The 15,253-nt window shown below is 38.2% G+C and overlaps 1 protein-coding gene across 5 annotated transcripts in view; it reads left to right on the forward strand.

Moving 5' to 3' along the window:
• The window catches only part of TPK1 (thiamin pyrophosphokinase 1), a 524,197-nt gene that overhangs the window by 161,124 nt on the left and 347,820 nt on the right, over positions 1–15,253 (forward strand). For all 5 annotated transcript variants that reach the window (XM_081971059.1, XM_081971056.1, XM_081971060.1 and 2 more), the window contains exon 4: positions 463–532. In XM_081971059.1, the coding sequence (XP_081827185.1) occupies positions 463–532 (70 nt within the window). The remainder of the gene's footprint in view (positions 1–462; positions 533–15,253) is intronic.

Genomic DNA, 15,253 nt, shown 5'->3' on the forward strand with positions numbered 1-15,253 from the left:
TGTTAGTTTGGAAAGAATTTAGGAGAAAGCCCAGTAGAAAGCCCAAGTAGAAAAAAGGGTTTGGAAAGAAACTCTTGCAGCTCTGAATACTTAGATCTATTTATATGGGGCATACTTAGATTCTAAACTGTTTAGTCCTTAAATAGTTGACACATTTATGCCTACAACTAATGCAGATATTTTTTAGCAGGGTGATAATTTAATCACAGTATTCCGCCTACGCTAATGAATGTTGCAGACATTTTTCAAAGGTAAACTCATGTATAGGGCCTTAAACTGTCGAACAAGATACAACAATGAAGCTATATATTTAATGGTAGTTAAATTCAACTATCAGTAACATGATCAATCAGATACTACGTAAAAAATGAAATTATTTGAAGTTCATGTTACAAAATAAGAGTTGTTATGTAAATAAATTATAAATTACAGCTTTTTGACAACAACATCCTTTTTTTCCAGCGGTTCTGAGAGCATGTGCTGATGGAGGTGCTAATCATTTGCACTGTATCACCAATGGAAACCGTGACAGGTACAATTATAATAAAATGTTCTAATAATTTTGCATATTTTATCTTCACAAAGCGTGTTGGTTAAATTTTTTTTTCATTATCTGGTTTGTACATAAAAACATATGGGATTATTTATGAAGTACCTTGAAGTCATTGTGTTTTCCCATTTCTATAAGAAAAAATACTGATGTGAAGCCATGGGCTGTAGAAACACAAATAATAATATCACAAGAGAGAAAGCTTTACAATTCAACATAGAAATGTCTTTTTATATTGAAGCCCTATAATTCAAGTTTTAATATCACATTTCTTCACCTTATTCTATTAACTGAATCTAATAGATATTAAGTGAGACTTGGAAAGACTTGGTTTAATACAAGGGTGATAGTGCATGATATAATAATTGAAACACAAATATTACTGATTGTTTTTGAAGATGCTTTTTCATCTTTGAGCGTTGGGAAAGGTCTTGTGATGACTCTCCTGGATGCTTTCCAGATACTTCTTCAGATGTCAGTTCAGGAGAGGATGAACCAGTTCCTAGTAGGTCAGAAGGGGAGTTGATCAGTGGCTCCAAGTAGCTGTCTGAAAGTGATTTGGCTGAAGCACAGCTGCAGCAGGATAGCCTTGAGGCATCAGATGGAGAAAGCATTCAGCTACAGCCGATCAGAGATAAAGAAGAGGAAGTGCCTTCTGTATCTGATACAAGAACACACAAGGCAGAGAAAAGACATGACCAAGTTTACTTACAAGGAGAAAGCCTTTTTGATGGGCTGCACTAGAAGCTGGCTCTTTACCACAGCAGACGGAGACAATTCTGGGGGCCACATGTTCATTTCCTAGCTGTGTGTTTTCCTGCCTTGCTTTGGATTGACACGGTGCCTTAACTTGGATCTTGCCTTGTGAACCATGGACTTTTCTTGCCTCGTGAACCCAAAGGTACTATATCAAAAGGCAACTGGACTTTCTGTTTTATCTTTGAAGATGTTTTGCTTCTCATCCAAGAAGCTTCTTTAGCTGATTGGATGATGGGGAATGGAAGGATTTATATTCCTTGCAGACAGCTAGTCACTTGCATTCTATTAGCGAGTTATTAAGGCCACCTGGAGCTTTATTTGTGTCATCAGGGTCACCTGAGTTGTGCAAATGGGTGTGGAGCCTATTGAAAGGACTGTATTGTAGACCCTGATGACACAGATATACCTCATGAATATATGCCAAAATTATATCATCTTGGCAGGTGTGAAGGACAATCCAACTACCAAAATACTCCAATAATGACAACTATATTTTGCTCAGGAGAAGTCAATACTCCTGTATTTTTTTAAATCACATCCATATACAGCATAAAGATATTGATGATACAAAGTCCAATAATAGACTCACAAGACAGATACCATTCAACATGCTACTGAAGAAGGGCTTTCAAAGTACTATCAATGTTAATAATATGGGTAGATTAAAACCTTCAGCTCATCTAGTGCATGGTCATCCATTGACAGCCGGGCATCCAGGAGGACACCCAAATTGCGTGCCCGATCCACGGGGACCAGCTGTTCGCCCCCAATGGCCAGTGATGGATGTAACTGGTTGAACCGGGGTGCCGGTAGCCACAGCCACTCCGTCTTGGACGGGTTGAGTTTGAGTCTGTTACCTCCCATCCAGATCCGAACGGCTTCCAGACATCGGGACATCACTTCGACGGCATCGTTGGGGTGGTCCGGGGTAGAGATGTACAGCTGCGTGTCATCAGCGTACAGATGGTATTCTACCCCGAACCCACGAATGATCTCGCCCAGTGGCTTCATGTATGTGTTGAACAGGAGAGGCGAGAGGACCGACCCTTGCGGCACCCCACAAGTGAGCGGCCTCAGGCTCGACCTCTGCTCCCCTGTCAACACACATTGCGTTCGACCAGAGTGGTAGGAGGAGAACCACCGCAGAATGGTGCCCCTCACCCCCAGCCCCTCCAGGTGACGCAATAGGATACTCACTTAATGTTCCAGTCTGTTTTCCATTTTGGTACACTGTTCGGCATTTTTCTTTCTTCGTTGATTTTGCATTCCATGTATTCAGTTGTAACTGCAGCCACGCCGTACATTAGTTTGTTTGCTTCCTAATGGTACTTATATTTGATATTACTGTATTGGCATCTTTTGATATTTGTGCCAGCTATTTTTTTTTATCAGGCTTCAATCTTATTCTGTCTTTTTCTGTATTGTTCAAGATGCTCAGTTATTTATGTCAATTCCTTTTATGTTGTTGTTACATAGAAGGCTTTGTTCTTTCTGTAGAAAAGATGGCGGTTCGTGGTTTTGAATGCAAATGATTTAATTACCTATATGGCTTCTTCCACTACTGACTCCCTCTAATTTACTTCTATAGTGTGAATGACAATAATAATTTAGTTTGAAAATCTGTAGATGTAATTATAATTATGTCTGTCTTGTTTGCCTATATTACCCTTTCCCCAGTTACCTCATTTTTATAGCTAAAAATTGATTGGTTGGTTGGTTTTAGAAAAATTATATTGCTGTCTACCTGCACTTGACGACTCAAGTGGCTTATACAGATATAAAAAAACATTAAAAATGAAAATAATAAAGAGAAGAAGAATAAAATAACAAATTAGTAAAAATAACCCCCCTACCCACCCTGGGGACAACACACTTTTATACAACCATTTACTGGGCTCCATCCTTCTCTGAGTTCCCCAGACCTGCTGACATAACCATGTCTTCGGCACCTTCCGAAAGGGTGTTAGAATGGGGCCAGTCTAATGTCTGGGGGAATAATGTGCCAGAGAGAGGGAGCCACCTCGGAGAAGGCCCTTCTTCTGGATCCCGCCAGATATATCTCCCTAAGGGATGGGACCTGCAACATTCCTTGTGGGTTAGGTAGATGTGACCAGCAAGGGACTTATCCTCAGATAAACTGGTCCCAAGCCATGGAGGGCTTTAATGACACCCGGAAGCAAATTGGCAACCAATGCAGTGCCCCCAGGATAGGTGATACATGTGCACATTGAGGTCTGCACAAAACCATGCGGGCTGCTGCATTTTGCACCAACTGAAGCTTCTTGATGCTCTTCAGGAGCAGCCCCATGAAGAGTGCATAGTTAAGATGGGAGGTGGATAGGACATGAGTGACCATGAGTAAGGACTATTGGTCCAGGAAAGGGTATACCTGGCATACAACCCACAGTTGCGCAAAGGCCCTCCTGGCCATGACTCCACCTGCTTTTCTGGACTGCATAGCAGATCTGCAGTTATGACCCAAAGTTCCTCCTGGAACTCATCTGGGTCTAGTAGTTCCTAGTTGGGCCCATGGAAGTCATGGTTTCCATGAAAACTCAGGCTACCTCTGACTCCACACCCAGAGATGGCAGGTTGAAGTTCCCCAGAACTATAAGCATGGAAACTCCACTGCCAGCCCCATGGTGAGGTCCAGGAGCCCTGGTGTGGAAGCTGCCACTCAGTAGGGAGGCTGGTACAGCACCAGCAATCCCACCTGATCCTTTGAACCCAACCTGAGAAAAAGGGTCCAACAGCTGGGCACTTGTGGAGCTTTGCCCTGGAGGTTGCCAGAGATTCTATGATAGCAATAGCCATATCCCCTCTCCCTACCTGAGGTCTAGACTTCTGCCATGCTTGATAACCTATTGGGCACATACTCACATACTCCCTCTGCTTTCCCTACAAATCATTCCATCCCCCTTCTCTCACACACTTCCTTAAAAAGGGAGAACCTCCTCCAACTGACAAACTGCCAGGGGCAATGTGAGCCCTACAGACACTATAGCATTTGCTCTCAGTGCTCTCAAACTGACACCACCCCTTCCTCACTGCGGCAGAGGGGTCACATCCAGCATCATAACCAATGGAACAGGTTGTCTTTGGACGATATGGGAGTTTCATCACTGGAGGCTTTCAGAAAGAGATTGGACTGCCATTTATCAGAAATGATGTAGGGTCTCCTGCTTGGGTGGAGTTTTGGACTAGATGACCTACAGAGTCCCTTTCAATTCTGTTAATCTAATCTAATCCCTTTATCCCCCAACATACTCACAATATATTCACTCAGTGCCCAAATAGCACCCTGCCCTGTCATTCTCACCCACAAAGCAGGGGGGTGCTAACCCAACTTTCCCCTTTGGCCCTGAAGTTCCCCAAACAGCCTTCCCAGGCCAGATTACTAAATGTTGTTGCAGCTGTGCAGTCCTACGGTGTCTCCTGAAGTTCAAAAAGTTCTGAGCTTCCACTAGGCAGTTAAGCATCAAAAAATCCCAATGGCAGCCTGGCACATCCCATAGCATTAGGGTCCACATAAGTCGGCCCAGCTGCCAACAAAGACCAGGGAAGCTTGTTTCTTCTGTCAGTTCTGCCTCCATCATAAGATCTACACCTTCTTTCAGAGCTGCAACTGCCACTCTTGGGCTCTCAGACCAGGGCTTATCTCCAACTGATTACAGAATACAAAAGACAGTTCATTGAAATCCAGGGAGAATCCAGGGACCTCCTCTCCTCCGTTTTACCTCCCAGCTTCCCCTTTCTGATTCTTTGCTCTTCAAGCTCTTGGCTTTCTGCTTCTCTACCTCTCTGTTTTTCCACCAAATCTCCAGCCTCTCAACAAGCTTATCATGTCTTTCTCTTGCCTTTCTCTAAACACTCACCCACCTCTACAACTTTACATTCCAAACTTTCCAAAAACCCTCTCTGCAAAACACTTCGGAACAACATCAACAAACATGTACAGATGCTGTTGCCATCCTAAAAAAAATAGTAATTAAAAAGTGAATATGAATGAATAGAATAAGCTGGAAGGGGCCTTGGAGCTCTTCTAGACCAGTCCCCTGCTCAAGCAGGAGAACCTATACCATTTCAGACTGTCAGCTCTTCTTAAAAATATCCAGTGATAGAGCACCCACGATTTCTGGAGGCGAGCTGCTTCACTGGTTAATGATTCTCATTGTTAGGAAGTTTCTCCTTAATTCCATGTTGCTTCTTTCTTTGATTAGTTTCCAACCATTGTTTCTTGTTCCTGGACAGACATAGGCTGATGATGAAGGTTGATAACTCAAAACTTAGTTAACTTTTGGTGATTAATAAGTAGGATTACTTAGACACTTTTAGAATGTTTTCTTTAATTTTTTTTTGTTAATTAATAATTCATTATGATAATAATAATAATAATGAAGTAAAAATCTCAATTAGTAAAAATGATTTGGATATAAACTGTAAATTGCGACCTGGGGAAAAGATTTATCAATTCCATTAATATATTTTTGTTTAGATTTTATTATAAAGATGTAATTTTTCTTGGGCACTTATAAACTCTACTAACAAACTTTTGGTTAGACTTTATTATAAAGATGTAATTTTTCTTGGGTCGGTGGGGAGGAGATGTGATATAAATGACAAAAAAATCTTTTTTTCTTTTCTTTTTCTTTAGATAACTATAATAACAATAAGAAAATGTTAATGGATAATGTTTAATGATTTTTATATGTCTTGGCATTTGTAAAAGCAATTAGATATAAGCCTTAGATAGTGAGTTGGAAAAAAAAGGGAATATGCTATAAAAGGGTAATTATTGGAGGTTTATAGGAATAGCTAATGAATGCCAATAGATGGTTGTGTCTTCAAGTGCAAATGATTCTAGATAAAAGCATATTTAAATAATTACAGCTAAATGAGAATGATGGTATATTGAGGATAAAATACATAAAGATCTTCGATTTTAAAATGTAAATTAAAAATATGAAGGATGTATAGTAACACACGAAATTTATTTGTAACCAATTGACATGCTTTCTACAAGATGTAATGAAGAATGTTTTTTTTTTGTGTTTTTGTTTAATTAAAACAATAAAAAAAATTTTTTTAAAAGAAAAAGATAAAAGGGAATATGGTTTTAACTTAGAAAGTTCAGAATTGGATAAGATACTTATGGGAATGGAAGAAGAACAATTAAGAAACTATATAGCTGCCTAATAAGAACTAGGCTAGAATAAGAAGTGGTTAAAGATACAATGTTAACTTGGGCAAAGAATTTTGGCCACACGATTGAGCTAGAAAAGTGGCAACAACTATGGGAAAGGAATGATAAATTAACCATGTCAATAGCTTACAAAGAAAACTTATACAAAATGTTTTATAGGTGACACATGTCACCAGGAAAACTAGCAAAGATGTTTAAAGACAAATCAGCGAAATGTTGGAAGTATCAACAAGCAATAGGTTACTATTATCATATATGGTGCACATGTGCAGACGCGAGGAAATGTTGTATTAAGATAAGAGTATAGTTAAAGAAAATGTTACAAGAAGAAATAGAATTTAGACCAGTAATATTACTACTAAATTCTCTGGGAATTTCTCCCAGAGAAATTCAGAAAGAGGATACTTATTTGATTATACATGTAACTACAGCAGCGAGAATTGTATTTGCCCAAAGTTGGAAATTAAATAAGCTACCACAGACGAAGAGATAATAAAAAAGATATTAGATTGTGCAGAGATGAATAGGTTGACAGTGAAAATAAAGGATAAAGAGGAATTGGAGTACTTCAAGACATGGGGAAGATTTTATGATTGGCTAGAGAAAGGAAGCTAGAAAAGAAAGTAGGGAGAAGATAAATAACCCAGACGAACCACTATTAAATGGGGGGAAAAAGTGGGGGGAGAATGGGAAAACAGAAAAGAAAATATTAAATACATAAGTATATATTCAACAGCAAGGTATAAAGGGGGGGAACATAGTTAGGATAGATTAGCGAAGGTAAGGTAATAAGAAATGATACTAAATTGTATCTGTGTTTGCGGAAACATAAACTGAGTTTTGAAATAAACACCAACAACAATAGAAAAAGAAAGGGAGAAAAGAGGAGAGAATGAAAGGAAGATGAGGGAAAGAAGAAAGAGGTAAGGAAAGGAGGATGGAAGGGGAAGAGGAAGAGTAGGAAAAAGGTAAGGGAAGAAGGAAGGGAAAGGAGAGGAGGAAGCAAGGAAGTAGAGAAGGAAGGGACAAAAGAAAAGGAAAATAAGGTGGTGTTACAACAGGAGGAAGGGATGGTAAATAAAGCAACCCAAACTGTATATTATAACCTGTTAAATGAAATAATAAATGTATAAGAATGACAAATGTAAAGAAGGAGAAGAATTATGTGAATGTATACTTAAAATGGTATGTAAGGGAACAAAAAATAAAAAATTCTGGAAAAAAAATTTGGGCATAAATTTGTTCTAAATATAATTAAGTCTGAACTCAACATGTGCTGATTTATATGCACATTCAGTTTAAGCCTGAAGGCCTTTAAAATGAGAGTAAGCATTTTCCATCAAGTTAAAATATCCTATGGAGAAGATGAAACTAGGGAGGGCAGTACTTCCATTCTGATATTTGGGAAATTGTATGGGAACATTTTTCTTCTGTTGTTTAAATGAATTGATGGAGAGAGGAAGCTGAATAATATGCTTTTTACTTGCCTGCAGCTCAATTTCTAACTCTGATAAATGAAGGGTTGTACCTTTGCTCTAATATATTCTGTCAAACATTTGCTGCTTGCATAAATATACAGAACACTCAATCCTCACTTTGAATGGTGATGGCTGAAATTTAAAAAAACTTGGAAAATCTTCTGACTTTTCTTAGACTTTAGGGCTTAATGCACTGGAAGGAGAGTGCTAGTTTGTCAAATATATGGAAGGACATTGCAATAGATATGAATATAATTCATAAAAACAAGTGATTGAATATGAGCAACTTCATAAATATGAGCCTGTATTCCCCACCTCTTCGTTTTTCTTCTTTCATATTTATGAATACCAAGTGCCTGACATTCTAAAACATTTTGCACTGAAATGAATAAATATATTCTGAAAACAGATTCCTATTTCTTTGAAAGCTGTTAAATCTGTTCCTGTTAATGAAGTCTGAAGGCCAGAGAAGATGAACTGTAAGCTGGATATAATAAAAATAGAAACATTGTTTCAAGTATAAATGCATTTATCTTTAAAGCTTTTCCAAAGATTTGTTTTTAATCTGATTTTGATGTTTCTATTTTATATATTCCTTCCTTCAGCTTATTGCTTCCAAAATTCTGCATATTGTAATTCCCTTGTAGAAAATAACTTCCAGAGTTAATAACTGCCATGTCTCTACTCCTGAGAATGTACTTTATACTGGATAAATAAGAGCAGAATGAAAATTGATGTTTCTTCTCAGTGTGTTTCTATGTACAGGGATTAAGCTCCATATCTGCATATTTATTATGTCAATAAACTACACACACACACATATATATATATTCAGTATGGGTAATTTTGTTTTGATTTGTCCTGTAATTTATTATTTAGAAAAAAGAAATTCATCCTTTCTTGATGTAAATGTTAATTGGATACCATTTTATCTTTAAATATGTTTTTATTGTAGAACAATAAAATGTGCATCCTGATAATAGCAGATGTGCAGAGGAATAATTTATATTGCACAAAAAATCCTCTTCTAGATTCTCCTGAGTCCTGAAGGTCAGCTATTCTTACTACCATATTATTCCACCTAAATATGCTTTAAGATTTAAGCATAATTTTCCTGTCCCCTGTATTCATTTCTTTATCAATATAGAATAAATAGAGTGGCATGTAGAGAAATAGTGTTTGTGAAAGATTAATCTCCAAATACTGAACAATAATTATTCAAATGTAGAATAATATACATTAAGAAAGAATTGCTTGCAAGATCAATACTGATATATAAAATTAGCAAAATGTTGCACAAAAGTTAGAATAATGAGATGCTTAACATTCAGTACATAAGAATTTCTAAACAGTATTAGGATTTTTGATAACTTAACTATCATTCATGTAGATGTGCAGTTAATATCAAATCTTAAGGGAAGAACAGTTGTAACATGTATTATACAGAAGCCTATTTATTTTAAATTCTAAGACAAAATGCCTGATGCCTTACAACATTGGATCCTGCTGGGCTAATTGAAAAGGATTATATGTCAGACCAACAGGACTAAAATGTCCTGATTGAAGAATCTTCTTTTTGATATCTATGCACACATGGTTGCATCATCTTACTGCAGATAGTTTGTGCCTTTCTAAAGCAATGATATTAGAAAAAACAAGGCATATCTTCTAATAGTATATTTATATGGATAGGAGGTAGCTTTGTATTTATTCTTCACAGCACTGTAAGAATGTAAGAAGCATTATTTATTTTGGTTCTGAATGGTACTGGTGGGCATATTTCCTTCCTTTAGTCCCCCCCCCCACGCCCACTTATTTATATTTATTTAGCATATGGCATTGGTTCATTGAAAACCAAGAGTCTACAGTGTTATTACAGAGTAATAGTTTGGCTTTGGAAGGGAAGGCTTTGGTTTTATTAGTCATGATGTCTGCAACTGGTCCAATGAAAAACTGTACAAAAGAGATGGTTTGCACCCATCCAAGAAAGGGACCGAGTTACTTGGCATGAAATTCACAGATTTTTTGGATGAACATTTAAACTGAACAGCGGGGACAGAGAATTAATTGATACAAAACATTTATGTCCCCAGCAATCTAAAATTCATAGGGGTATAAGTGCATGTAACATAGATGTTTGTGCGGGTAAGATGATCACTCTTGCTGTCAAGCAAAACCAAGCATTTAATAGTGATTGCCATACCATGTGCATGATCATAAAAGTGGCAAGAAAATAGGGGCAGTCAGGCATAACACAGGTTATGTAGACAGTAAACACAGAGTCAATCAAAATGGACTCAAATACAATACAATACAATAGTAGAGTTGGAAGGGACCTTGGAGGTCTTCTAGTCCAGCCCCCTGGCTAGGCAGGAAACCCTATACCGTTTCAGACAGATGGCTATCCAACATCTTCTTAAAGACTTCCAGTGTTGGGGCATTCACAACTTCTGGAGGCAAGCTGTTCCACTGATTAATTGTTCTAACTGTCAGGAAATTTCTCCTCAGTTCTAAGTTGCTTCTCTCCTTGATTAGTTTCCATCCATTGCTTCTTGTTCTACCCTCAGGTGCCTTGGAGAATAGTTTGACTCCCTCTTCTTTGTGGCAACCCCTGAGATATTGGAACAATGCTATCATGTCTCCCCTAGTCCTTCTTTCTCTTAAGCTGAACATACCCAGTTCCTGCAACCGTTCTTCATATGTTTTAGTCTCCAGTCCCCTAATCATCTTTGTTGTTCTTCTCTGCACTCTTTCTAGAGTCTCCACATCTTTTTTACATCGTGGCAACCAGAACTGAATGCAGTATTCCAAGTGTGGCCTTACCAAGGTATTATAAAGTGGTATTAACATTTCACGTGATCTTGATTCTATCCCTCTGTTAATGCAGCCTAGGACTGTGTTGGCTTTTTTGGCAGCTGCTGCACACTGCTGGCTCATATTTAGGACTCCAAGATCCCTTTCACAGTTACTACTACTGAGCAAGATATCACCTATATATCACCTCTGCATTCCATTTTTGTTGCCTAAATGTATATATATGGTGTAGGTATGCTGGTTTTGTTGTATTCGGGTCTTTTCCCGTGTAAGGTAATATGGGAGGAAGGTCACTGATAAGGAAGAGAACCCGTGGCTTAGTGGTTAAGACTCCTGCCTAAGATATATACAGCTCGGGTTCTAATCCCAGTAAGGGTATGGCTAGCTGATGAGAGCTAATTAGCTCAAAATAGATCTATCCTAGTCTCCCTTTATTTATTTATCAGTACAATTACAACACAAATATAAAAAAGGCAACAGTAAAAATAAAAATATGGTTTTCTGCCTGCATGGTCTTTGTGATAAGCCGAAGGACAGAAAGAGGAAGTAGTGACCTTCCTCCCATATTTAGTCATACCAGGGGTTGTAACACAAATACATACCTATTTCCCTGGCTCAACTGATAAGGAAGAGAACCCGTGGCTTAGTGGTTAAGACTCCTGCCTAAGATATATACAGCCCGGGTTCTAATCCCAGTAAGGGTATGGCTAGCTGATGAGAGCTAATTAGCTCGAAATAGATCTATCCTAGTCTCCCTTTATTTATTTATCAGTACAATTACAACACAAATATAAAAAAGGCAACAGTAAAAATAAAAATATGGTTTTCTGCCTGCATGGTCTTTGTGATAAGCTGAAGGACAGAAAGAGGGAGTAGTGACCTTCCTCCCATATTTAGTCATACCAGGGGTTGTAACACAAATACACACACACACACACACACACATATATATATATATATATATATATATATATATATATATGTGTGTGTGTGTGTGTGTGTGTGTGTGTGTGTGCGCGCGCGTGCGTGCGTGCGTGTTGTAATTGTACTGATGAATAAATAAAGGGAGACTAGGATAGATCTATTTCGATATATATATTGTTTTTACATTTAAAACAATGCAATGTACTCTTCAACATCTTCATCAATGATTTGGATGAGGGAATAAGTGGGGAACTCATCAAATTTGCAGATGACACCAAGCTGGCAGGAATAGTCAACACTCCAGAAGATAGGTTTAAGATACAGCAGGATCTTGACAAACTTGAACATTGGGCGCTATCTAATAAAATGAAATTCAATGGTGAAAAGAGTAAGGCTCTACATTTAGGCAAGAAAAACGAAATGTATAGGTACAGTATAGGTGGTACCTTGTTCAATAGTAGTAACTGTGAGAGGGATCTTGGAATCCTAGTGGACAATCATTTAAATATGAGCCAGCCTTGTGCAGCAACTGCCAAAAAAGCCAACACAGTTCTAGGCTACATAAACAGAGGGATAGAATCAAGATCATGTGAAGTGTTAATACCACTTTATAATGCCTTGGTAATGCCACACTTGGAATACTGCATTCAGTTTTGGTCTCCACGATTAGAACAATTAATCAGTGGAACAGCTTGCCTCTAGAAGTTATGAATGCCCCAACACTGGAAGTCTTTAAGAAGATGTTGGATAGCCATTTGTCTGAAACGGTATAGGGTTTCCTGCCTAGGCAGGGGATTGGACTAGAATACCTCCAAGGTCCCTTCCAACTCTGCTAGTATATTGTATTATATTGTATTGCATTGTATTGTCTAAGATTAGTAGTTTGTTCAGTTCATCTTCACATGCTATGTAGGACGTACCACAGGGTGTGAACTAACTGCAGTACCAGGAGCTAATAGCATTCTTTAGGACAGTCAGCATCATTTGGGGCTTTTTTCTCACATTTAGGCAAATCCACTGCCGGTTAGTTTCTTGCTTATTTTGTTAGTCCCACCAGAGTATTGCATATTTATTTATTTGTATTGACATGCTTTCGAACTACTAGGTTGGCAGAAAGTTAGGCAAGCTCACTGTGTCACATGGTGCTAGAGCTTGAACCTCTGGAATGCAGAGAGCTGACTTTCTCCAGCCAACAAATACAGAATCTTTAAGCCGCGAAGCCACCATACCTACATTTCTTTCAATGCAGTTGATTAATTTCTGTTAATTTCTATCTCACTATATAATTTTTTCTTCTATTTGTTTAGCATTTGGCCATTACTTTAGAATATGTTTAGGAGAAAACCAAACAGCTATTCATTAATAACTGCTTCCGCTATTTATGCATTCGGGTATTTATTAAGCTAGTCTAAATCTCTTTAATGGAAAGTATGTCATCGTACTTGCCCATATTGCTTAGTAATAAAAATTATAATCACAATTACTATCCTAACACAAGGACAACTTACAGATTAAGTACCGGTAACATTTATTTACTATATGCCTACAAATGTTCTTTCCATACTCTGCTGGATATCCATGCATAGATAAGGTTCATCATATTTCTATACATCTGGTGTGAAGTTAGTTCTTCTAAGAAATATTTTTCTTTGTTTGCCTATATAGTTTAATGTGTTCATATGACATCAGCCTGTCTCACACTATGAAGTCACTTAGTTCCTCTTAGGTTAATATCTATCAAGCAAAGCTTATCCTACTGCAAATATCATACAAAATATAAATAATAACTACACTTTTCATAATATGTAAATCTGCACCCACAAATTGATATACTGTATTTTTTGCAATATATGATGCAATCCCCCCCCCCAAGTGAGTGGAAATGTCTATGCATCTTATAGAGCAAATATTGCGGTGGGGGGAGAGGGTTTGATGTAGCAGCAACATTCACCACCACTGCCACCAGGAAACACTGGAGCCTTCACTGCTGAGCAGATGATTGGCAGTTGGATCGGCCTCCCAGAATACTGCCAGTCAGCTAGAGATCACCACCCATTCACTGTAGATGCTCGTTGCCCATTTGCCGCCACCTGTTCGCTACCAATTGGCAGTGGTGAATGAGTGGCAGCGATTGGCAGCAGCAAACAGTGGCAGCAAATGAGAGTCTTACAGTGCAAAAAATTATATTTAATTCTATTTAATACTAATACACTCAAACTCTTTTCCAGAATGAAACTGCTCTATTTCAGTATCTACAAACATTCATAATAATCAACAGGCGTGACCTAGTATCTCCCTTAATCATTTATCTATCCTTAATTCTACTCCAGCAAAAAGTGGTTAACAGAATATCAAATACATTAAGGACTTTAGGCTTGATTAAAATGTGTCCCACTTTATTAGAGAGGATTAATAGAATATCAGAAATAAAGATGTATACAAAGAAGTCTTGTTGAAGAAAACTCTAATTTTCATTTGTGACAGAATTGTAATAAATGATTTATTGCACATTCTGTTGTGACCAAATTGGTTTTGTGTTAAACTTCTTGAGGGCCTTAGTCACGTGAGCAGTTGAAGTGTAAAAACAGAATTTCCATAATAAGGTGAGATAGTAAGTTATCTTATAACGTAATACATTTTCTAAGTCTCTTCCTTGCACATAGTAGTAATATATACTAGCATATATATTTCCTTTGTCCTATATCCATTTATCGCAAATCTATTACCATATTTTTCGCACTATAAGATGCACTTCCCCCTCCCAAAATAGTGGATGGAAATGTGTGTCTTAGAGACTGAATATTGTGGGAAGAGGGGGTTGGTCACCACCATTACTTGCTGCCGCTGTTCACCATAGCTGGAGAACGCTGGAGCGATCCCCGCCACCTAGAACAGCTGATTGGTTTATTCCAGGAGGCCGATCCAACTGTCAATCAGCTGCTCGGCAGTGAAGGCTCCAGGGTTCCCCGGCAGCAGCAACAGCTCAGCTCAGCTCAGTTGACTGGTGGTGGGGTCAATGGAGTGGAGCCCTCACGAGCCACGTCCTGGGGCTGCGATAACGTGCTGAAGGTGATGAGGCTGTTTTCTGTTTGCTGCAAGGACGCTAGCCAGCTGAATACCGGATGGATGCTGGGAGGCAGAGGCAGATTTTTTCCCTTGGTTTCTTCCTCTAAAGCTAATGTGCATCTTATGGTGTGGTGCATCTTATAGTGCGAAAAATACGGTATATCTGGCTGCACTTGTCATTTTCTTGTCATTTTGTCTTATTTTTTTTCTTTTTTGAACTAGTTTTAATTTCAGTTCACTTTAAAATGTGAGAAACCCGTTCATTTCCTATGTCCGGTTCCCTCCCTTCTCCCTGTCCCTGTATTAGCTGTGAATGCAAAGTTGCTTTACAGTGATATCTGTGTTTCACTGCAGATGCAGTGAAATTAGTATCAATGCCTTGCCCAACCTGTGCAACATTTCTCAGTTGATGCTATTTTACTAAAAAGAAAATGAATATTTTTTACAATAGAAAGCATA

This window comes from Natrix helvetica, assembly GCF_964273705.1.
Source record: "Natrix helvetica genome assembly, chromosome: Z".
NCBI lineage: Eukaryota > Metazoa > Chordata > Lepidosauria > Squamata > Natricidae > Natrix > Natrix helvetica.